At 40.5% G+C, this 25,071-nt stretch overlaps 1 protein-coding gene across 4 annotated transcripts in view; it reads right to left on the reverse strand.

Annotated features, from left to right (window-relative positions):
- The window catches only part of casz1 (castor zinc finger 1), a 77,434-nt gene that overhangs the window by 13,949 nt on the left and 38,414 nt on the right, over window positions 1–25,071 (reverse strand). For all 4 annotated transcript variants that reach the window (XM_043224373.1, XM_043224374.1, XM_043224375.1 and 1 more), the window contains 7 exons: window positions 18,834–19,403; window positions 12,667–13,531; window positions 11,656–11,721; window positions 8,458–8,548; window positions 5,561–5,725; window positions 4,011–4,183; window positions 3,067–3,929 (listed from right to left, as the gene is read on the reverse strand). In XM_043224373.1, coding sequence (XP_043080308.1) covers window positions 3,067–3,929; window positions 4,011–4,183; window positions 5,561–5,725; window positions 8,458–8,548; window positions 11,656–11,721; window positions 12,667–13,531; window positions 18,834–19,403 — 2,793 coding nt within the window. The remainder of the gene's footprint in view (window positions 1–3,066; window positions 3,930–4,010; window positions 4,184–5,560; window positions 5,726–8,457; window positions 8,549–11,655; window positions 11,722–12,666; window positions 13,532–18,833; window positions 19,404–25,071) is intronic.

Below are 25,071 nucleotides of genomic sequence, written 5' to 3' on the forward strand. Positions count from 1 at the left end.
GTGGAGAGGAGGAAGGAGGCGGGAGGGATGCTGACTGGAATGCGACCTGGCTTTTCCTCCAATCCCCAAATGATTGAAATATTAATTTGTCCCGAGGCTATACAGAGAAAGCCGGGCTTTTGGTAGCCACTAAGTGGTATTTTATTAAAAAACGGCTAGGAGTTCAAGGCACAAAGATGGAGCGCTGAGTGCATCGGCAGTGATTGCGAGGTCGGGGTGGATTTGTTTAAAAGTGAAAATGTGACAGCTAGCATCCACCCTGCCCTTGGCCTTCAGTTCAGAGGGCAAGGCATTTAACAATATGAAAAAAATAAAAAGAGAGCCACTCCTTTGGGTCACAACACAAGTTTATCGGATACTGTCACTCTAACCTTTCTGACGTATGTGATTTGACTCTGTGTGTTGGTTATGGAGGTGAACTAATGACTCATTGTGATGTGTCAGCTTTAGGCGCATCACATTCTAATAAAGTTGGTAGCTCATTCCAGCCCTATTTTCAGTCTTCTGCTGAGTGTGACGCTCAGTTGACTAATTACTGCCTGTCTTTTTGCCTAAAACTAGTCTAGTTCGTCCACCTCCAATCCGTACAAATCTGCGGTCTTTATGTGTGAGAAGTACTTTGTACTGATATTAACCTCCCCGCCTGTCCGTAAATGACTCTGCCCTACACCGGCCCTCTACAAAGCTCTCACTTTCTACTCTCTCGTTTTTTTTCTGGATATAAACTGCCTGACGTTAACAAGGGACGTTTAAATAACGACCATGTGAGGAGAGAGTCATTAAACCTTCAGCTTTGCAGTTTCTATGACAAAAATCGGTGATGATCTAAGAGAGCGAGGAGGGAAAAAACGCACATGCTCACGACGCTGTGTTTTTCTGGAAATTATCCAAGAATAATGTTGTACTGTGTAATTACCTCAACGAAGTTACTGAACTCATGAAAGATCATTTGTACTGGGTGTCTAATTAGCGAACCCCTCAGATTTCAAGATCCTCCGAAACACTCTGGGGGTGAGCGTGGATTAAAAAAAAAAGAAAAAAAAAAAGTGAGTATTCAACTAGGAAATAACGCCACCTGAACAAATTAGCAAGCTACTCTTTTTACAGTCAGACTGAGACGTGTTTTCTTTGCAAACTGGCCCTTGACTAAAAAAAAGAGTTTGAAAAAAACAACAAAGCTGTTTGAAAATAGCCGCAGTAAACATCGTTCTCTCTTTTCTAACGCTGAGCTCTGACCACATCCTCTTCAAATTTTACCCAAATGTCCTGTTCGCACGTCTTTTCTGAGCAAACGTGTAAAATTAGCAATGCCACATTATGATCTGCACTCTCAATTCTGTCTAGTAGGGGAATTTTTTTCTCTATTTTTCTCGAAGTTACCAAAACTAAATGCAAGGTGCTCACATATGAGAGCATGCTTGCTTTATTTGCCCTCTCGCAGGGTTGTAGGACTTTTTATGAGAAAATCTTTTCCTGCAAAGGCTGTTAAAGCCTTATAGAAACCCAATTTTTTTTTAAGGATCTTCCAAAAATAGGACATTTCTTTTTTAGTACCTGCAGTACCATTTACAGTAAACATTACTCAAGGTAATCATTCAGTACCGTGGTATATATATCAAGTATAGTACCGTGACGCCATCACAGTACATTTTTCTTTTACTCACTTGCCTAAAATGCCTAAAGAGCAAGAGACTTCACATCAGTGTTTTCATACCGAAACAAGCAGTGCTTTTATATACACACCAGCACATACACACATCCCCCTCTCTGGAGCGCTGAGTCATTTCTGCTTCAACAGTTTCTGATATTTCTTCCTCTATATCAGAGTGCATATAAAAAGCTGCTTTGTACCTCCAATTTCTCAACTTAATATTATTCAGGCTCCATTTGGTTGGAACGAGTGCACGCTCAGATAAGAGGCCGGTGATGAGGAAGCATGTAGAACACAGGCCCTGGGATCCTCCTGAGAATGCTATTAGAGGCAGCTTTACAGAGCCCACTCACTAGTTCAGCACTTATCTGCTAATGGATTGTGGGTATCATGACAATGATCGCTGCAATAACAAGACTAGAGCAGCAAACCAGCCCTTTAATATTTTGCCCTAATCCTGAAATCAGAGATTTGAGCAGCGTCTGTGGATAGCATGAACAGATGACCTGAAAGTGCCCTTTCACTGATGGGTAGGTATGAAGAAAGAGAAACGCATATTCAGTGACCCAGAGAACTGATGTTCTCATGATTAAACACAAAGAAGAAAACTGATCCTTTGACAAAGAATCTTTTTAAATAAGTATTTTTTTCACTCCTGTTATAAATAATAACTATATAAATCAATTGCCCCTAAACTAAATGTTAAAACTGATTAATAATAGAGATGCACAATATATTAATTACCATATCAGTTATCGGCCGATATCAGAAATATTTTTACATTTATTTGTCAGATATGAATATCCATTTTGTCACAATGTACATGACAATGTTGTAAAGCCTTAATTTGTTTAGTAGAATTCAAAAGGATTTGAGTTATTAGTGCTTTCATTTTAATTTATTTAGACAAAACAGCATAATTTTAATACCGGAAATATATCTACCATAATAAGAAATTAAAATAATAATTACTAATAATATTTTAACTGTTATTAAATTTTAGTATTTTAATATTAACTTTAATGATTACACTGAAATTATTATTATATGAATATTAAAATTACTGTCTACAATCTATGTAGCATTTAATATGATTGATTTGAGTTTTTAGTTGTTTATTTAAAAAAAATACAATATTAATATCTGCCACTTATTAGTTTTAATATCAGCTATAATCGGTCATTTATCAGTTATCAGTCATAATATGAAAATAAATATCTGTTTATCGAGATTGACCAGATTTGAAACTAATATTAATATTTTAATTATTATTAAATCTGACTAATAATATGTATTACTAATGACTAATACATAAATTCACAGTTCAATTAATAGATGTGTGCAACCCACCTGTTGAGAATCATTGATCTAAACAATATTCATCTTACAAATGATAAAATATAACATAAACAAACCTGCATCTGGGTTACTGGAGGGTTTCAGGGCAGCGGCTGCCAGTCGGGCCATCATGGGCGATATTAGACCCTTGCTGGCCGACATCTTCTCCATTATAGATGATGCAGCAAAAGAAGTTGGTGTGGATGCTACAGTAGCAGCGGCCAGGTCCCCAGTCGGGGTGGAGGTCTGGGGTAGAGAATCGCTGGGCATGGAGTGACCTCCAGAGCTGGCGGCAGATATCAGACCGGCGGTAGCAGGCGTGAGCGACATGGGCATTCTGGGAATGAGGGGGAAGAAGGGGTTGGAAGCACCTGCCAGTGCGCTGTTGGACAGTGCTAGGGCCATGGGCACATTGCTGGGCAGAGCCTGGGACAGCAGGGTTGAAATACGGCTGGCTGGAGGCAGAGCGGCAGTGGGTTTGACGCTGTGGCTGGAGGACATGGTGGTGGTAGGAGTGGGCAGCATGTGTGGTACGGTGGAGGACTGCTGGGTTGTTGGAGAAGCACTCAAGCTGGAGTTCTTGCTGCTAATGGCTGAGTAGTCCATGAGGTCATCGTTGCTAGACTCTTCCAGCTCCTCTTTGGGCAACAGAAAGGAGGAAGTGAGGCCCAGTACGCCTGAGGAGCGAATGTGGCGGCGCTCATGCTTGCGCTTGTGTGAGGTCATCTGGCTGGTGGAGGTAAAGGTGAAGCCGCAGCCTTGGCGTATGCAGTGAAAATGGTTGGTGGCCTTGCTGTAGACGCAGCCTTCGTATTTGCATTCCTCATATTTGTAAAACTTCTTGAAGCCGTCCTTGGCGTAAGCGTCATCTTTGATGTGATAGCTCTTGTGCTTCTCGATGTCACACTTGTTCTTAAAGGTGAAGGTACAGCCCGGGCGTCTGACAAGTGGAAAGATGGATGATTACACTCTTAAATGCCAATTAACACACATTAAAACTGTGTTTGAGCAGCCATCATACCTGCAGTGGAAGTGGGTGGTCTTCTGCCCATAGAACTGGCACCCAACTGTCCCACAATCCTCAGTGGCCCGGAACCTTTGGAAGCCATCGTTGATCAGCTGTGCATTTTTCTTATGGAAGTTCTCATGAGTCATGACATCAGAAGTGCTTGTGTACACCTTGTTGCAGCCCACCTGAGAGACAGGAAATGAAAAAAAGTGCTTTCATGACACAAAGCGTGTGCAAGGTTTGGAAATAAACACCATGTGTGAGTTTCAGTTTGTTGCACTGGATGAAATATGCTCGGTATGAAACAGTGGCTTGGTGCTTGAGCTCTTGTAGTCTGCAGGGACATGAAAACAACAACTCGAGATGTGACACAAAAATAGCTCAGTTTGGTGATGAACTCAATGTGGGGAGCAAAGAAACAGGTGACCTAAAAAAATGAACAGGAAACATTTTCTCAAGATCTGAGCTTTGTTAAAGATGTACTCTTGAGACAACAACTCATAAAATATGAAAAGCAAACCCTTTACCCGAAAAAACAGGTGTGCGTTTCATGAAAACAGCTTGAAAGAGATAAAAGACAGGACTTTTTTTTGTGATTTGCAATATGTGGCAAGCAGAAGCAGCATGGTAAGGTGGCTTGTGGTTGAAACCTTCTTCCATTTAAGGTTTTAAGTCTATATTAGAGGTCTCTGCTTTAGGAAAAGTGTCAGGGGGGTTGTTCGGGGAGACTGTCACTTAGTTCGGTTTGAAAGGCTCTGTTACTCAACAGCAGCACTCAGGAGCTCTCTGGGCAGCAGACGAACATGAACTAATGTTTGAATTAAAACCAGCAATTGTATATCATCTCTGGCACTTTTCACCCGTGCAAACAGGGCAACTTGGCCATATTCAGTCAAACAATGAAAAAAATGCCACTCTGTTTTTTCTCCGTAAATCAGGAGAAGGGGGTGCCAACATCTGCCTGTTCTCACCGCTGTTAAAACAAGAGCTGAAATGTCTAATAACAATTACGCCGTTACGGAGGCTTTAAAAAAAAGAGAGAATATATCTTAAGTCCTGGGCCACTGTTGCCTGTGGGTGAAAAAGTGCTCAGCTCAAAAGTGACACCTTGAAAATAAGCAGATGTAAAGAATTAAACAGAACTGGAGGGAAATAATCTTTAACTCACTACTTGGTACTAAAAGATGAAAAATGTTGAGTTCATCTAAACAACTCATAGAATTTTATCCATGCCAATTAAGGAGTGAAAAAGAAAAGGGTTGTGCACCCTTTTTACCCTTTTATTTTATTTTCTTTTTTTCTGACAAGGAAAAAGTTAAAGAACTTCAATGTCCTTAAAGACTGCATTATACAAAAGTCTGTGCCATTCGCCTGCCACTAATATTGTGCACGGCAAATAGATTTGTTTTGTATTTTTCCACAGCTTTTATTTTATAATAATCATGAAAATGAATTTCATGTATGGTCTGAAGTACATGTAGGGGAAGTTGTTTTTGCATGTGTCTGTATAAGGGTGAATGTGCACTTTTTTTTGTATACTAGGGGTTTTTGCTGTGGTTTACCTGCATGCAGTGGTAGTGGGTACTCTTGCCGTTGAGATGGCAGCCATGGTAGTATACACTGCAGTCATCCAAAGGGCTGAAGCGCATGAATCCATGCTGCAGGGAGTTGTCCCGCTTCTTATGCATGTTATAATGCCTTATCACATCCTGCTTACTGGTGAATCTCTGTAAACAACAGATACACAGAGGTAGTAAGATGGGGGAGGTGGTGTGTAGGTTCTGAAGGAAACCAGCGATGAGTTATTTTATTACTCATGCAACAGCTGCAGAGCATTGCAGCAAATTGCAGCCAGGTGGGTGAACGATGCAAAACACCAGCAGCAGGTAGAAGGTGTATTCACCGTTTCCTACTCACATTGCAGAGTAGAGCACTAGAAAGTGAATACTTTAAAGGCTGTATTTCATTCGGAGTTTGCACTTTAGACTCTCTTAACATAATGACTCAGATATGGCATTATAGTATTTTGCAGGCTCACCTGTTGTTTGCAACTGCTACTTAAAAAGGTTCCTGAGCTAGACTGTTTATTACGTTTTATTTCACCATTTCTAATTAAGATGGATCACTTGACATGCGAGATCACAGTTGCGATATTCTCCGCTTCTGAAAAATCATGTTCCATGCAGATGGTTTTGGAACGTGCACGGGGAAAAGACAACAAACAAACAAACAAGGCAACCAAAAAATGTTTCTCTTTTAATTCCCGTCTGAGATATGATTCCATTTTTAATTAATGTATTAAAGCACAGTTTTGTGCAGGGTTAGACAATAATAATGAGGAAATATGCTAAAATACCCCTCCTCGAAATTAAAATCTCCTACACCATGGAGCAGTCTAGGAGATAAAAAACCCAAGCGATGTGGGGGAAAAACCTCACTCTTGAGAGATCAGGGCAACCAAATCTGCAGTAATTGGGCTTGAGCTAATATTACAGGAACTGAAACAAGAGTAGCTGAAATCAATGAGCCTCTTCCAACGTAAATCCATATTTTCTACATAAATGAGCAACAGGAGGAAAAAAAATATGACAGAAACATCCACAAAACCTCATTGCCCATCTATGAAGCTTATCTTACAGGCAAATAAAAAATAAATAAAGATATATAAATACACAAATATAAATACTTAAACCTTGGCTATATATAGTGTTACATTTCCAATCCTGTTTCAAAAGAAGAGAACTGTATTTATATGATATATGAGCCGATGTCCAACAAACGGTGATGACAGGTATTTGGGATGTCGACAAACAAATAAAAAGAGATACTGATCTAGATCCGGCCACACTGAGCGGAACTGTGGAAAACAGCAGGAAATTGTATCAGTTGGGCTTCTGTACTTAGTGGAGTGGCCACACAGCCGTGCGGGCATTTATTTTAGGATTCCCATCGCATTGCAGGATGGCCATGAAAGGAGAGGCAGGGCCGGTATGGAGTGGAGCAAAGGCTGGCAACTGCAGGATAATATTCCAGCACTGTGTCATGTAACATTTTAATGACTTATCAATTCCAAAAACAAGTTCATCTGAGCCTCACCTTTCTGCTAGGGTGCGCACAGTCTCCTGTCTGTCACTGCTAAACTGTCAAGTTTCACTGACGCCTTTACATGCACAGAAACATTCTAGTCATATTCTAATTGTGAAATGTAAATGCAGCAACAACTTTAGATTAAGCCAAAGTTACTGGTTTATATAAATACACATATAAGCTCTTATTATTTTTTTAACACTGTTTATGCATTTGGCAGGCACTTATATAAAGCAACATTACTAGTTCATGAGTTCCCTGGGAATCGAACCCATCACCTTGGCTCTATTACAGGACAGCTTGCTCCTGTATCAGTGAGAATTCTGGGTAGTTAACATTGCACAACCACTAAAACAAAAAAAGTTAAATTATCCAAAGGCCTATCCAGAATATCGACTTTAATCAGAAAATGATGTGCACGTACAATGGCGTCAATGAATTCTTAACCAGCTCAAGTCCCAAAAAACGGACAGCTTCAAAGGGACTTTTCAGCCAACTCTTCTTACAGTTTGAGGAATTGTTCTTGAATAACAAGAGGCAGCCTGCTGGGCTGAATAAGTCTCTTTTAGATGCAACAGCTGCCCTGTTGTCTTCAGCAGGATTCCTGGATGTTTATAATGAAAAATGTAATCAGATGATTAAAAATGAAGTGGGAGATTATGACTAGAGAGGACTTGATAAAGAAAAGACTGAGCGGCTCTCGTTGCGGGAGGATTTTTGATGTCTTCGACAAATGCGCCCATCTTTGCCTGCTCTTTTCCACCATATGCGCGTGAGCCGCTGCTGTCTGTGTTCTGATCTGCTTAATGCTGATTTTGCTGTGCTGAACATGACAACTCTGGGGACATGGATCAGATTAATAATGTGAAAGGGGATTATGAGTGGCCCAAGAGTATTAGCAGATGTCCTTAGGAAAAAAACTGAGGCATCTTTTGAAAGTATTTACCATGAAAAGTATTTACCAGACTGTCTGTCTGATTGAGTTTTGAGAAATAGACCTCATCTATCTAAACCTGTTAATCCAGTACGATGGCAAGATAGAAGCCTTGTCCGTAAGGTTTTGTTTGGCTATTTCCTTGTGTGTACACTGGCACACTTCAATCATTTCCCCTAACAATTATCTTTCTCTTTCCTGTCAGAACGTGATTGGAAAAGAGCGAAGGTGAGCTTTTAAACTGGTGTTGTGGCACTCTCTGCAGAAGCCAGGTGCTTGGATTTTAAGCAGTGAGGAAAGAAAATTTAGGTGTGTTGAACTATGCCAGTTGAACTGCAAAAATTACAGGCTGACAATCTCAATCATCATCAGAAAGTTACAGAAGTTTACTTGCATTAGCATGCATTTTTGAACCCTGCTTGCTGCTGTTGTACTCACCTGATAGTTACATTCAGGGTCCATGCAGTGATAATGCTCTCTGTACTGGTATGCACAGTGCACATGGCCACAGTGTTGGCTCCCAGAGAACCTACAATCAGACAGGAATATCATATGTGTGTCATTGATAGTGTTTTGGCCAAACATTCTGAATGCAAACATTATTATCACATTGAGCACAAAGATAAACACGATTTGAAAAACAGCAAGTGAGACAAAGCGATCCGTTTCAAAGAGAAAAAAATCAGCGTTTACTGAAACGGAGTAGCATTTCGCTTTTTCTATTCCATATACGAAACCTCTAACAATGTGGGGGCTGATCTTGAAAGGGCAATTTAGCCTTTTATCTCCGCTTGATAGATGCCCTAACACTGACAGAGTCATCTTCACGGAGCTCAGAGTCATTACCAGGAACTATAAACACATAGAGAAAACAGGCCTACGCTTCCTCGACCATACGATTGCAATTCACTCTCCAGCCACAGCAATCTCCACCAAATTAGTTCCATTGCCTTCAAAGGCAGTAGGTAGACTCTTATTAAACTGTAACCCCCGACATAATTCACTCATTTGCTCGTGCTTTAAGCCCTGCCAAATCAGCGTTCGGCTCTCCAGGTTAACAGCCTATGCTTTAATCAGGGAAAGGTTAGGCCTAATAGAAAGGTTTGAGTGTGTCTCCGCGTGGCTTCCTCCTCTTCACTCTCGCCGACTGACTCGCCCGGTCTTCAGCGGATTGGCGGCGCTTTAAAGAGGCACATTTCCTGAGTGTTTACAGGCTGATTATAACCCTGACGATGATGACTGTTAAAAACCTCCAATTACAGCTCAAAACACACAAATAAACATTCGCACCGCCGCTGCCAAGAGCACCATCTGCTGAAGTAGAGAAAAAGCTAAGTAATTTTTTTTTCCCCCTACTGCCTGGATTATCCCTAGACTGCTTTTACAAATCACTTTGCTGAGTTCATTAAGCTAATTGAATGGCGAATCCACTACCTGCTAAACGTGGGTGGTGTTCTGAAGGACTGGGGAGGTGGCAGGCGCTTAGGGTGGTTTCATTTGCTTCTTAAAGGATCAGTTCATTCAAAAACTATTGTTTATTCCCCTATTCCCTCTATACACACCCCTTTGATATTCCTCCTTTCATTGAAAACACAAAAAGAAGAATTGTGAAGAATGTATTGGTGTTTTTTTCAGTGCAATTACACTCAGTGAGGACTGGAGAGTTTGAGCTCCATTAAAAAGAAAACTATATATCTACATTCCAAGCCTTCTGGAGCCATTAGAAAGTTTTATTAGAGGTAAATTATAATTTAAGCTGCATTCAAAAGAGTTTGTGAACGAATTCTTAGTTTTTAATGAATCACTTGATTTCATAAAAAAAAAATGATTCGTTCACAAACTGAACTGATCTGGTTTCAGTCAGAGCAGACAACAGCTGCTGAAAACTGAAAGGAACAATGACACTGAAATGCTTTTGTGTTTCTCATGCAAAGCAATTCTTTGGATTTAAAACCAAAACAAATTAAAAATAGTCATACGGCCCATTTTCAATATATATTTTCATGAAGATCTAAATCTTCAGTTCCCATTTAGCTGCATGGACAAAAATGGCCAGTATAATGTTTAAAATGTCTCCTTTTTTGTTCCACAGAAGGTTTAAAATGACATGAAATAAATTAGAGCAGAATTTTTATTTTTGGGTGAACCAACTATCTTACAAAAGAGATTAGAGCACAAGCTACGGTATTTTATATCACAGATTCGCACCAGCACAGATGCACGTGTTAAACTCACCCACCATTAGCAGCCCCTCTGCGTCGCACTCAAACATTCCCGGGCCTGTGTACACAGAAGCCCCCTGGGATGGCAGCCCACCCCGGCTGTATCACTTTGCCTCTGGACAATTCCCACTTGCCGCGTCAGGGGGCTAATGGGCCACGCTGCTATTCAGCGGTGGATTAAATATTAATATCGCCACGATACAGAGATTGCCGCACATCTCCCGTTACAATAGAGACACGCCGATCAAAGTTTGGCGCAATGGTGGGTACATAAAAGCATTTAGGAGGGAAAACAGTGACTAAACACTACCAGGGAAGCTCTTTAAACATCAAACCGCGGCAGCGCGAGGAGATAAAGAACTTTTTCCCCTTTTGTGGGGGGAAGGTGGGTGTAGACAAGTTTACAAAGCTGCTTTTTAGCACGACTGTTCTCTCATTAGCGTGGCTGATTCCCCCCCACCCCCCGATCCTTCAACAACCCCCCAATACACCAGGCTGCATTTGCCCTTTTTATGAGTCCTCATTTTTCTTTTTTCCCCTCCTCTCTTTCCTTTCTTTTTTTCCCAACACGGAAATTGAAACTGTATCTGGGCTTATCTACTGCCTCCCCGCGCATCAACTGCCGAGATGTTTAGACAAATTTTATGCATTATGCAGTGCAAATATCAAAACAGTTCTTGGCAGTGCCAGCAGAAGCCTCATTAAAAATTCCTTAATTAAATCTTCTTGCAAAATGTAATCAGTCCAAGGAGGGTTTTTGTGTGTGCACAAGGATGTGTGTGTGTCTGTTAGTGCCAGGGCTTTGATTTGTGGCCTTCATGTTACGGCTTGGGAGAGTAATCATTAACGCCAAAGCCACTTTGCCTTTTGAAACGCGCCTTTTTCTCTCTTTAAGGCTAGAATAAATAAACAAATGATAATCACCTTTCTACTGGTGCGACAAAAGGAAACAGAAGCCGATATTGGAGTGCGCTGCATCTATCTCCGTGCTTTGTCTGCAGTCGCGAGTGCCTGTCATTTAGTTGATTCAGTATCTTCATTTGAAGTGCAGATATTAGAAATGAAAGTCTCAACTATCTGTGCAGTCATGCCTGATGACACACGGGCGCATGCAGGGCAGTCTAATGTGTCCGATGTTTTCACAAACATTTCATGCTGTTTGCTCAAGATTTTACGGAGTTCGGCTTCAGCGCTGCCAGGGAAACTGACACTGGGGGAAAAAAATTACTCCCTTTCCAGCCTTTAATTCAATTAATTTTCCTTAGTCCATAAACCTGGCGTGCTTACGCGTAATTTATCGTCCGCACAGAAAGTGTATTTTCGCAAATCTACGTCCTACTTTATTAAAGCGTAAAATATGTCCTCGATTAAAGAATGTTGTCGTGAAGTTTTGTGAGGGTGAGGATTTGCATACCTTGCGATATATTTCTGGTACACGTTGACGTCCTCTGTGGCAGGTTTCTCGGGAGGAAGGCCGTTCCTATCATAGTACAGAAAAAAAAGAGAAAAGGATTAATGGTATGCATTCCATCAGTAATAAAAACAAACTGACGCAGTATTTACTTATGAGCCATTTCAAAGTTTAGGCTATCAATATACATTTTCTTCGATGGAGTAGCGATTTGGTTTGGGAATGAATCAGGGAGGTATATATGCGCGCTTTGATGCATGGCCTCCCAACAATGAAAGCACAGAGGGGAAAAAATGTTTTTGAATGCATAAATTATTTATGTGTGTTTTTGGAGAGAGCACAAATGCAAAGATGAGGGTGTGTGCCGTGTGTCAGAAAGCCAGAAAAAAGCTGTGTGCATTTTATTTTGTTTGATTGGTTCTTGTATGAGGGATGACTATGGCTTTTAGGACATCCTGTTTCAGAAACAATTCTCATCGATTTACCAGTTACTTGGAAGTCTGGGTTTGGTGGCAGCGCTTGACTTAGCATCCCACCTTCATTGAATAAGCACTTAAAGGGAGGAATTCATAATGTAACACATTATACTCTGCGTGAAGCATTTTGTATACAAGGTGGCAGCAGTTCAGCAGCACTAACTCAGGACTAAAAACGTGAGCAGCTCCAGCAGGGGATGACCTGGGGTTAATCTGCCTCTTTAAGGGTGGTTTTGACAACAAATCACTGTATGTGTGTGTGTGTGCTTGCACATGGCCCATTGCTGGACAGCCCAGGGACTGCTGGAGAACAGCCTTAAGGTTCACACCATTGACAAGGTCAAGAAAGCTCATAGAAAGTGTGCCAAGTAGGGCCCTTCTAACTCGGAATCTGATTTTTGAGGTCTTCTGACACCCCCTCCTCAGAGTATCAGAGTTCTATCTGATACTATTTGGTTGTTGGTAAAATCACAGCAATTTCCTGAAACATGTTATGTTATGTTTAAAAAGTTCAGTACAATTTCTGAGATTGCCTTACTTGACTGAGGAGACGGTTCCAGTAGTGATGGAGTCAGTCTTGGAGAAGCTGGACTTCATGTAGTCAGTGTTAAAGCCGAGGTGGCCCGCCTGGTCTACGGGCAACCCGGGAGGTCCCACGACACCGGCGGGAGCAGCTGTATTGATGACTGGTGTTCCTGGGGTTCCTGCCGTAGCTGGGAGAACACTCGGCATCATTGGAGGATCAACCTTCCCAGGCATGAGCTTCTGGATGTTCCGTATATCGTACTTTGACGGCCTGCCGACCTTGCCGGTCTTAAATGCAATGGCACCGCCCATGTCAGGGTTGCCCTCTCCGGGTTTAAAGAGGTGCAGGAACTTGACATTCTCCAAGTCGTACTTGGAGGGCCGCTTGTAGGAATTGCCATTCTGTTGTCTAAGACTCTCGCCCATCTTTAGCTTCTGGATGAAGTAATCGTACTTGGAGGCGCGGGATGCCAGGTTCTGGATGTGTGACGGGTTGGTTGAAGGTGGGTTGAGTGAGCTTTGTTTGTGGTCCATTCCGGGTGGAAATATCTGACCCTCTGACCCTGCGAGGGCCGGCTGGATGAGGGCAGCACTCTTCTCCATTTTGGAATTGAGCTCTTCGGGCTTGGTGTGTATAGGCCAGGGCAGGGTCTCCCCGGCCTTTAGCTTGCGGATGTACTCCTCATACTTGGAGAAGCGAGCTCGACGGGTGGCCTCCTCGCTGCTCAGGGATGAGGGATCTGAGGTAGCTGCTTTCAGTTTTTCAAAGCTGATCTTCTTGGACAGCTCATCTCGACCCTGCTGGTCATCATAGCCGAACATGTGTAAGAACTCATTCATGGTGTTGGCGGCGTAATCACGTAGTGCGGAGGCCTCTCCTATACGAAAAAAAAATAAAATAAAAAAAATACTCAGATTTCCTATTATCTTACAAAAATTAAACAAAACAGCAAGGTCCAATAAGATGGAGAGAGTGAGGTAAAGGTGTAGTTTAATTGCAGTATAGTAAAATAATTCTGGATCACTAAACTTTCATATAGGTCTGGAGGGAGGTCAGTCAGTCAAAGGAACACAATTTGGGTTGAAAGCTAGCCCTTATAGAGGCCAAATTACTGCTCTTTCAGAGTCTGTTTGTGCATGTGTGTGAGCGAGAAAGGGACACAAACCCCTCTGGCACCAGTGCACTTAGTTCTTGGCTCTGATATAGTGTTTACCACAGCAAATGAATGCAAAAAATCTCATCTTGTCTCAGTTTGTCTGTCAGGGGAGCTACCCTGGTACAAGAACACAGCTCCAAATGACAACTTCACAGAGGTGTCAGATAAACTCCCTCTCCACCCTGCCAGGACCCCTGCCCTCCACCAGACCTTTTTTCCATTTATTTGATTGCCTTTTTCATTGCTGGGCAAATGAGATGGTTAGAGGTAACATTAGCCACGGCCATGGTAATTAATACTAAAATATTTCAGCTTTGGTCTCATATTTCTCTGTTATTGCTAAATCGGTCTCTCGCCCGTGCTTTTCACATCTCCTTCTCAGCATGTAAAATAATCCCCAAATTTCCATTGCTGCATTGGGGCTAGTCCTAGCCGTGCTACATCAGTATGAAAAGTGATCTGGGAGATCGAAAGGGCATGAAAAATTTAAGAGAAATGTATCAGGTATTTGAGAGGAAACTCCCTACGCTTTGCCATGAATCATTTTAGCAGCCTCTGCTGTGTAGAGCACATCATTTCATCTCAAACTTAAAGATCAGAGCTTCAGGACAGTCCTTACAGGTCTCCACATCTACTCATTTTTTCAAGTCATTGCTGCCCTGAAGTATTAAAGTATTACTATTATGCTCAAAGTATGTGTTAAAGTTTTAAAATTGTATTGATCACACAGGCAGTTATGTGCAGTATGGCATGCTGAATAAAATTAATTTGATTATGATAAACTATGTATAAAAATATGTTAATATGAATAAAATGTATTTATTGTAGATAAGTGCATTGTATATATTTTAATATGTATATATAATGATCAGAAAATGCACTGAAAGCTATAGCCTGATAAGATATGTGCACCTCTAATGCTTTAAAAGGTCATTAGCCTGCTATTTTGACTACATTTTTACAAAGTACACTTATTCATTGTTAATTAGACTCAATTTAATTACTGCTGAATCAGCCACAAATAAAACACTAACTGTAAAAAATAATGAGCTATTATTACTTACTGAAGGATATTTAGTGCTACTGTATGTATCTGCAGAACTTCAGTTTGGCAGAGCAAGGCTTCAGTCATAAATTTGGCATCCAGTGTCTGTATTTTTGTATAGGTCATGACTGCTTAGAGGGGTTTTGTCAGGTCATGTGATTTTACACAGCTTTAAAGCCAGGACCGGCTCTTTAATCTCTGTCCCTGAACATTTTCCAAGGGCAGCAATCAAAGACACTCCTGCTTTGGGTAATTGGACATGTTCCATCTGTGCCTTTTTTCAAACAGTTGGGAAACTCCCTTAATTTTCTGACAGAAATCCCCCTCTCTGTCTCTGAGTGTTATCAGTCTATCATTAACATTATTATTATTGTCAAAAGTTATCCGTATGATATGCAGCCACTACACTGTTAAAGGGATAGTTCACCATTATCAAAATTATCAACTCGTGTTGTTCCAAACCAGTTTTTCTTCTTTCGTGAAAAGCAAACAAAGTAATTCATTTTAGTTTCAGGTTTTAAACAACATGATTTTGGGGTAAACTTGCTATTTCACACTTTTCATTTTTGGGTGAACAGACATTTTGAGATCAATCTGTTGGTATTAGAATAGATGTCGTTTGTACTACACACAGGAAAGGTAATAGCTGTGGCAACAGTAGTAGCAGGTGGTAACAGTAGACAGGACGAGAAGTCTAGCATGCCAGTGGGCGGCTCTGTATGCGTTTAATAGACTATCAGTGTCAGGAGAATGATTGGACTTAAACTGCACACATTATGCCAGGACCTAAGAGGAGATAACCTTTTAAAACAGCATGTAAATGAGTTTTCCCCCTCATCCTTATCTCACACGCTCCAAATGATGTCATGTGCATGTGGTTGGAAAGCCATGGCTTTGGGGGAAAGGTACGATTTGCCTGGCTGAACTCCCAGCACTCTCTCTCTCTTCCTCATGTCACTGGAGAGTACAAAAAGAAGTGCTCCTAATCTCACCACTTCATACTGGCAAATTCCAGCCTGTGACAAAGCCCTTGTCTACGTTTGAGGCAATTAAGGTACATTTTTCCCTCCGTGGTGTGATAACAAATGGGCATTATATCTCCTTTCTGTTGACCAAACATGGCCATCAGAAGCAGAGTGAATCTGTCTTCCAGTTGTGGTGATGATAAGGACGGACATGTAAGGATCTATATATATATGGACTTATCAAGGGTCCACTGACAACACTGTCACTGCTCTCAAACAGATATTTCTGACCCTGATTTTTTTAGACAGTTTATATATAGAAAGATGAAGACTTCAAAACATACCTCAGTATTTCTCTACAGAAAAAAAATGCAGTGCTATAGAGAAACTACTCATTTAACATAAACTTATTTTAATAGTGGGTGATATTAGCTTCTGATGATTATCACCAACATCTTTGGCTAGTCTTTATCACTTCAGCTTAGTGAAAAAAAATAAGTGTGATCTATGTGATATACATAAAAGCTAAATTTCAGTACAATTAAATTCGAAATTACTCTGAAGTGGAAAATATTATATACACCAAATTATACATTTATTTATTTATTTATGAACAACATTATAAATCATATACTTACAAAAAAAAAACTTAATATATCTAACATTTTTGAATTTATATTTTTATATGATCTGTTTCCTAGCCTGGTTGGGAAGCATGCCATGCATTTGACTGTTATGGGAAAGGCATTCTGTGATTTTATGCTGATAGGGATTCTGCTCAGTCCCCTGATGTGAGGAGTTAAATGTTTTGAAGGTCGCAGTTTCTCTCATTGATCTTGCGATGTTTGTTAATTACATTGTCACTGATGTTGTGAGAGATAATTAAGCCACTATGTTTATATGCATAATTATGTGCGCTCCGCATCAGCCTTTGAAAGACAGCAGCACGAGGGAAGAAAAAATATTTTAATTGTGAGCCGCTCAGTAACATGGCAGTATAGATGCCCTAGTTACAATCAACAAAGAGAGAGAGGAGGGAAAAACAACTCAAGACAAGAGTGGTGACTAATGTCTGCTCACTGCAGTCTTCAAACGCTTTTTCTTCATTTTGAGATGCAGAAGCAGCCGAGGCTCAATGAAAGCAAAGGTGTACAACACAAACACATATTTACAGACAGCTTTCTTTATGACCATGAAATAAACACAAAATGACTGATTAATACCACAAAGCACTCATGTTTGCCGGAAAATACTCTATTTTCTGAGAAACTCTTGGCCCTACTTCTGTGATAGAGGCCACAAGCATATAGGTGTTTCTACTGTAAGAATGAAAAAAAAAAACACCAAGCAGAAGAAAAACTGAAAGAAAAAAGCGTTTAACAAAAAAGCACCAGCTTAACCTGATTTTGCTAGTTATCTGAGAAAATAAACGTCTCCTTATCTCCTGTTGTTATCTAGCATAGTTTCTGTCTACCTTTGTCGAGTACTGCAGCCTTCTTGAGATTGTCAGAGGTGAAAGTTCACAGAGGTTTTAAGGTGGAGATTGTGTCAGTTTCTGCAGATTTTGCTTGCTTGTTATCACTTCGTGAAAGATGACAGCGCGTACCTCAGGTTATCTAGATCACTGCAAACTCAGAACTAAATGCCCTCTTCGTTTCTTTCCATACTCATTTAAAGGCCACTCTTTACACTCAAGACTTTATTTTTCTGAATCTCTAGGATTTAATCTCCTGAACTGATAGAGACCTGGAGTCTTGGCAGAGCTGGTCTACTATGTAATTGGGTCCGGGTGGTAGCTACGTTTTGTGAGCTTATAGAAAATCAAAGAGTCAGAGTGTAATCCTGGGTGTAATATGAAGCTTAGCCGGCCTGCCAGTACTCTTGGCCCCTCGGCTGCTACACACATACGCGGCAGTCTCCATAAGCCTCTTCTAAAAATTAATTTCTTCCTTTAGTTCCGTTTTCCCCAATGCAGACTGCTTCTATACAGTATGTTTGTAGATAGCAACAGTTGCTCTTTCATGTTATAGATTTCTCTTTTTCTAGATCTGCACTTGTGTAGCTTTGGCCCCCGTCAAAGTGCCACTGTAATTATGCTTGCAAAGCACACAGGTAAAGTAAGACCTGTGAAAACTGAGCCGGCAAGCCTTTGAGGAGAGATTGTATCTTGCTTATGCACACATTGTTTTGGCTACACAAAAAAAAAAAAAAAAAAAACTGAACAATGTGATCTAAATAGTATTCTCTGGTATTTATACTATACGTCAAGTGTAGATCTGCATGTTTTTTTTTTTTTTTGCTGAAATGCACAAAATCAACAAGCTGACAGTATTTAAAATGTAAATATTTTAAGATTCATTGAATAATAAATTCTTCAGCATTAAAAAGTTTATTTTGTGTTTAGTTTTATTTAGTTATGTTTACAATGTTTGTTATATTTTTAATGTCATTACATTTATCAATTTAATGCCATTTTATTATTATCTATCAATCTCTATGTAGATTTCATTTAGAAAGATCTTTCTATTTTTATTTCTAAAGAATATCTCAGTCTCTTCTTCCCAATATGAAAACATGGTAACAATTTACAATAAGGTGTCATTTGTTTACATTAGTTAAAGCATTAACTAACATACACAAAAAAATACATTATTTATTAATCTTTGGTAATGTTGTTTAATAAAAATACAGTTGTTCACTGTTTATTCATGTTAGTTCACAGTGCATTAACTAATGTTAACAAACAACTTTTTAAATAATGTATTAGTAAATGCTGAAATTACCATGAACTAAAATGAATAAATTCTGTAGTAGTATTTACTTGTAGTATCTTGTTAACTAATAAACCTTATTTTAAAGTCTTACCGAAAACTTGCACATCAAGGTACTCTCAAGTAATATTTGTATGTCTACAGTCTGAGATGCTGTCAAAATGCTGATATTGTACACAAAAATACAAAAATGTAACCTACAAATACCTATGCAACATCATCCTAAAAGAAAGAGGTGATACCTTGCGAGGAGAAGGAGACTTGGCGAGGGGGGGCTTCAGTGGTGGGCTGGTAATTGTCGTCCTTGTGTGGGCTGCCCTCCGAGTCCCTGTCCTCATGAAAACTGCCCTCATGGGAGCCGGGCATGGTGTCAGCTTCTTCTGCATTGTCTTCTTCATCGCTGCAGCCTTTGGGCTGTACCATATAGACGCCTTCAGGGGGACAATCGTCCCCATTGTTGGGTTTGAGTCCCCTGAGCTCGCCCCTATCTAAGGACTGTGGATCGTCAGCGTACTCGCCGTTCACCCACTTCTCAATGGCCTCGCGCCGTTTCTGGTCCTCCTCAAGGCTCTGGCCTAGGGTCAGGCCCTCTGGGAAGTCGCTTTCAGGCCTGTCGCCCTCATCATAGTGCAAGCTGCCCCGCTCGCTGTTGTCCACTAAATCTGAGTCTCCCTCGGCATTCTGGGAACTGCCGTCATACACCACCTGCTTGCTAAGCTTGGCACAGATCGCATTCAGTTTTAGGCCACCTTTCCTTTTGGCGGCCATCGTGGATTTTCCTGAGGTCTTTTCAGTGCATAAACTCCTCTCAGCTGTTGATGAAAAAAGACAGAAAGAAGAAAGAACAATTTTAGTGGTCAAAAACGAGATTTATGGAAGTTGTTTACTCATTAATAACGGTTGCGCCATCTTTCACTGCTTCAAGCTAACCACAATGACTCTCGCAAAATACCACAAAACCTGTTGAAGTAATCGCATTTTAACTACGTTTTTGTTTGCTGTAACTCTTAGATACACACTGGCACTCCTTTTCGAGAACAATAGAGAATTATACAGAAAACCTCACATGCGTATTTGTAAGTTGCAGATGTCATTCACACCTACTTTATAAGAGAAGGTGAGAAAGGGAACAAGAGAAATATCTCTTCCTACAAACCGAGAAGAAAAACCAGATCGCAATCATACCCCCAATAGTGTGTCAAGTCACCACTACGGTGAGATTTAATCCTGAACATGGCAGCAGAATAGAAACAGCCTGACACTGACTGAAGACTCTCTTCACCTAAAGAGGCCCAGCGTCCTGCCAATGTGAGCCGTAACTCTGACAGCGCAGGGACAGGAGCAAGGAAGACTATAAGAAAGTACATCTGAAAGCAGAATAAGACAGAAAGCATAAAAGAGACAAACACAGAGAGAAAGAAATAGCTGCCATAACCTCACCTCATATCACCTCACTTCGCTCAACTTGCTTTAGTCTCTACAACTGTCACTCAAATTCGCAGTAGGTGCCTAAAACTGCTCGTACAGCAGAAGACCACCACAATAACATTTTTTTTTTTACCACATAAACAGCTATTCTCATTTCTGTAAAATTTAAGAGATCAAAACAGTGGTTTGAGAGTCAGATATACAGTACACACTTCCTGTGCATCCCCCTTGAATGTAGACAGTTGAGAGTGTAATGGAACTGATCATTTACACACGGTTCCGGTTCACAATAGACTCATTCCATTTTACCTGCCGCAAAACGAGAGCGTTTCCAGTTTATAGCGGCATGAATTTCCACGGTTCAACGTTCCAATAATTGCGTGGAAATCTGCATGCAAAGATTCCGCGTTGGCCTGGTCATTTGCTATTTCACCCCAATGTGCTATCTATAATATCTATCCCTGTGTCAGCTCCCCCCTGCAGCTGTTCTGGGTTCGTCCATATCCAGAGATGCCTTTTTAAGGGCAGAATTCTCTCACTGCTAAGTCACCCTTTCGCCACAAATCTGATGCAAAGATTTAGCAAAGTTCACTTTTAATAGGTTTTCCAGGCTTAAAATCGAGCACGCTCGTAACGTTAGATGTTTATCATGCAGTAAATAAAGAATGGGAAACCTGCGGGACGTATAACGGTCTGTGGAACGCTTTAGCTGGTAGTTAGACGCTGTGTTGAGATGAGCTATTTCTAAACATCACATGAAGCTGTCAATACAAAAGCTGGTTTGGTTCGAATGGATGCTTTAACATGAAAATATCACATTGCTTTGGATGGGAAAGTGTGTAAAATTGAAACCTAAATTTCTTTTTATTTTTTGGCCTAATGAACTTTTGAAGAGACTCAAGGTAAGCCAGTTACATACTAGATATGCCGTGCACTCTGTGGCCCCCGGCACATGCTTTCTCAGTTACTGTATTTACACTCAACACTTCCTCTCTGAAACAATGAGCTGAGGAATTATGCACGTTCTGCGCTGCACCACATGCATCTAAACGCCTCAGATGTGCTCATTTTTACTTTAGACAATTGCAAGGCCCGGGTTGAAGAGGTCATCCAGTTGAGGACAGCAATTTTGAACCCAAAAGGAAAAAAAAAATATCAGCTGCAAAAACTATTAGGAAGTGGAAACATAAATTCTGAAGTATTTTTTCAGAACACCTCCAAAGGAAGATTGAGGTCATTTGGGCGTAACAGTAAAGGTCATTCACTGTTTACCCTGCTCAGTATTTCACGCTTTAACTAGTGATTTCCTTTGCATTGCAATCTCGCTTTTCCTTGTAGGAAATGACCCCTGAGAAGCGATCTCGTTCCATTACCCACAATTTATGTGTGTTTCTTTTTTTCTTTTTAACAATCAAAACACCCATGGTCTACACCCAGCATCTAAAATTAGCACTTGCCATGTGGCAAATGCAAATAAAAATTTTGTGAGTAAACGCTAACTTTGTCATTGACCAATAATTTTATTAGGAACTATAAAAAATGCAAACTGAATGCAAATTAAATAAAAAATAAAAATTAAATTCAATGGTATACAAACAGCTGTGACATTTAAAATAAAACCTAAAAATTATTATTATAATTATTATTATTTACAACACATGCACAGACCTACCTATATATATATATATATATATATATATATATATATATATATGAATAGAAAATTCGCTGAAAAGTTATTTATTATTAAATGTTAAAATTTACATTAATAAATATATGATATAAAATAATTAATAATTTCATAATAAAATCATTATTTAAAAAATAAAAGTATAGCATTTTTATTAAAAAATAAGGCTGTGCACTTGAAAGACATCTTTGTCTAGAGATGAGATCTGAGGTTTTAAATGAGAGAGGATCAGGGCACTAATGAGACTCTCCGGAGCTCAAAAAAAAAAGAAAAAAGATCACGGTAAACCGGTTAGTAGCTGCTGCATTAAATACATGCCCGGCAATAGATATGCCTCGGCTCTGACCAACAATGGAGATCGCTATGGTAACACCGCTGTTTACTCCAAGTCGTTTGTGTTCATGATAGCATGCAGTGCGATAAAATCAGTAGGGACGCAGATAAAAGAACAGCCTCTCCTCTGGGATCCCTCCCACCACTCTGGAGACCGACACTCATGTTAAGAAAAATAGGTGTAACAAACAGCAAACCTCACTGATTTGATGCGTCCAAACGTGTTTTGGCAAAACGCTATTATTTCAGGCCCTCGAAGACACCCTTTGGTGCCGAATAATAAACGAACGGCGGGGATGATCACAGCAAAAGCTTGTTTTCTTTAAGAGGTCCTGTTTATTGTAATGCTGACAATATTTTTTACTGGAAATAGTGCAGAGCTGGAATTGCCTTAATGCTTTTACTGTATAAGGAGAAAACCTTTGCGAAAAAGTCAAGAAACTATTCTAAACAGATTCGACAATAAGAGTGAGAGAGCTTCTTCTTTTTATCTGCTCGCACATCAAAGGCCCCACAAGCCCTGTTTCTTTTCAGAAGCGTGAGGCGGAGGACGCCGGGAATGACAGAAAAGCTGCCTTGAACGTGGCTCTCCGGGCCCTGCGTGTCTCGTTTAATGCGGAGCTTCTGTTTATGTGCCGGAATGATATCATGCCCAATCAAGTGGTGTTTCAAATCCTAATAATGCCGTTGGAAGTGCATTATTTGTACGAACGTGTGCTGACTGCAATCAGCCCACCAGAGTGAGGAAGTGGCTGTTAATGACTGCTTAGATTGGCGTGTCCTGTTCTTCCCTCTCTACGTCTCTCTCTCTCTCTCTCGCGCTCTCGTTCTGACAGGAAGCGCATGCACGCTAAAGCTGGGATATGACATACTCCTTCTCACCTGGCATCCACTGCAGCGATTGTTTTAGAAACAAACTCTGTTTACTCGGCTAAACCCGAATCCCTCGACTTAGCGGTGATCTAACACTCTGATCTGCCCTGTCTGATTTCATGCAGACTTTCAAAATACGTTGACTAATGCAAGGACAAAACCCTGGTAATACGGAGCATTCATTAATGCAACAGGCCTGGACAGCGTTGGATTATTTTTCATTATTTAAAGATCCTCCTGTCAGAGCAGTTTCTTCTATTCTGACTTTTAAAAGCTTTTATTTTGATATTATAATCCTTCTGACAGATTTATTGACCTGGAATGTGTATGAATTGCCTTTTTTTGTTCCAGGTAGAGGATCTAGGACCTCTGACTGTCAGGGGCTTAATGAGGTAAATGTCAAATAAACCAAGAAACGAGAACGGTTAGCTGTTCTTGCCCCTTCCTCTGTGCTTTATTTTGCATATTTACAATGCAATTTCTCATTATGTGGTTAAGGTTCCCAGGTATTTCCTCACCTACTAAAAGCTCGGACACACACATATGCTGAAATAATCCCCTCTGTTTTTATTTTGCTAATTTACAGCTTGCAGGAAGGAGTTTGTGTCCCCCACCGCTCCGAGGGAAGGGGAGCGGAAAAGTCAGCATCGGACCTGTTCTCCATACACTCTCGTTCCCCAGCATCTGGCCTCTCTTTCGATTTTATTACACAAGAATAACAATAAGCAGGTCTGCGACCCCGTCTACGGAATTTGCCGTATTTTTTCCAACGGTCTGTGCTGATGCTCCGAATTTCCATTTTCTGCATGCATATTTAATTGAGTTTTGTCCCAGTGGTGCGGAAATGATTTGTTTTTTGCTCTCTGTTCACTTGACTCCTCTTCGGAGTCGGTAACCCTGATTAAGACGTTCACGTTAATTTCCCAGCGCACACCTTTTTTTGTGCATTAATGGTTCTGATCGTCTAATTAAAACTTCTCAGCTTCGCTGCTGATCACCGCTCGTTGTGCCTCTGACCTGAAGTTTTAATTGCCGCGTCAGAGGCGATAATAATAATTTCTGGGTTCTGATGATTAAAAACAATGCCATTCCCAACTGCCGCTTAAAGCGGAAAAAGATGGAAGGAGAGGCTGAGGTGAAGCATAAAGAAAAAGGAGGTGAAAGAAAGAGAATTAAAAGGTAAAAGATGGTTATTTGAGGTTTAAAACAGGTTTGTTTGGTATCTCAGTATGAGAGGGGAGGATCGGTGCTCACTGGGCAGGTTTACCTGGTTTGTAGTGTACTGTAAATGAGGGCAAATATGACTAAACAAATAAAAAGCTTCTCAGACGTGTACGAGGTTAGGAGAAACCATGCATTCCGCATCTCTCTGATACTTATTTTAATAGTTTTGCTTTTGGTCTTAGTTTTGTAATGTGACACTTCGGCAGTATCTGATGTCTAAAAGCAAGTTGTTGCATTAAGAAGTTGTGCCGAAAATAAAACGTCTGCTGACATGTGCATTAATGGCAAAACTATGATGGGTTTTATAAACTGCTCATACTCATACACACTCTATCATTCTGTCCTTTTTTTGTCTGATGGACTCTAATGGATTTTTCAGATTCCCATGCAGGGATCAATTTTTTAGTGGGAGATACGCATCCGGACAAAACAATTATGCTCATGAGTTTTTCTTTTTTCCTGACTTTAAAGTTTTTTTTTTTTGGAGAAGCAAAATATGAATGCAGAGGGCATGCACACAAGTACACACACACACACTCTCAAATCTGTTGTATTATTAATCAGTCCGTTGCACATCTGCTTGCTTGCAGTGTGTGTTTTTTCCCCATCAATAAAGCACTTATTGCTTTTAGTCTGGAATGTGACCTTGCATGTTGCATGCTGTCTTTGGACTGACCTTGAAGGACCTACTTTGACTTCTCCCTCTCCCTTTTTTCTGAAACCTTCTGCCACATACAATAATTCAGTTACATCCCGTTGCAGGTAACAAAAACAAACAAGCCTTGGAGAAAAAAAGGCACGCACATACTTGCTGCTGAGGACAATGGACAGAAAATGGCAGATGCATATTTTGACGCACAGACGGAAAAGGAAATATTTTGTTTAAGCAGCGCAGTTAGGCAGCAACCCTTCAATTCTGAGAACAAATACAT

The sequence above is a fragment of the Puntigrus tetrazona genome, chromosome 23, assembly GCF_018831695.1.
Source record: "Puntigrus tetrazona isolate hp1 chromosome 23, ASM1883169v1, whole genome shotgun sequence".
In the NCBI taxonomy this organism is placed as follows: domain Eukaryota; kingdom Metazoa; phylum Chordata; class Actinopteri; order Cypriniformes; family Cyprinidae; genus Puntigrus; species Puntigrus tetrazona.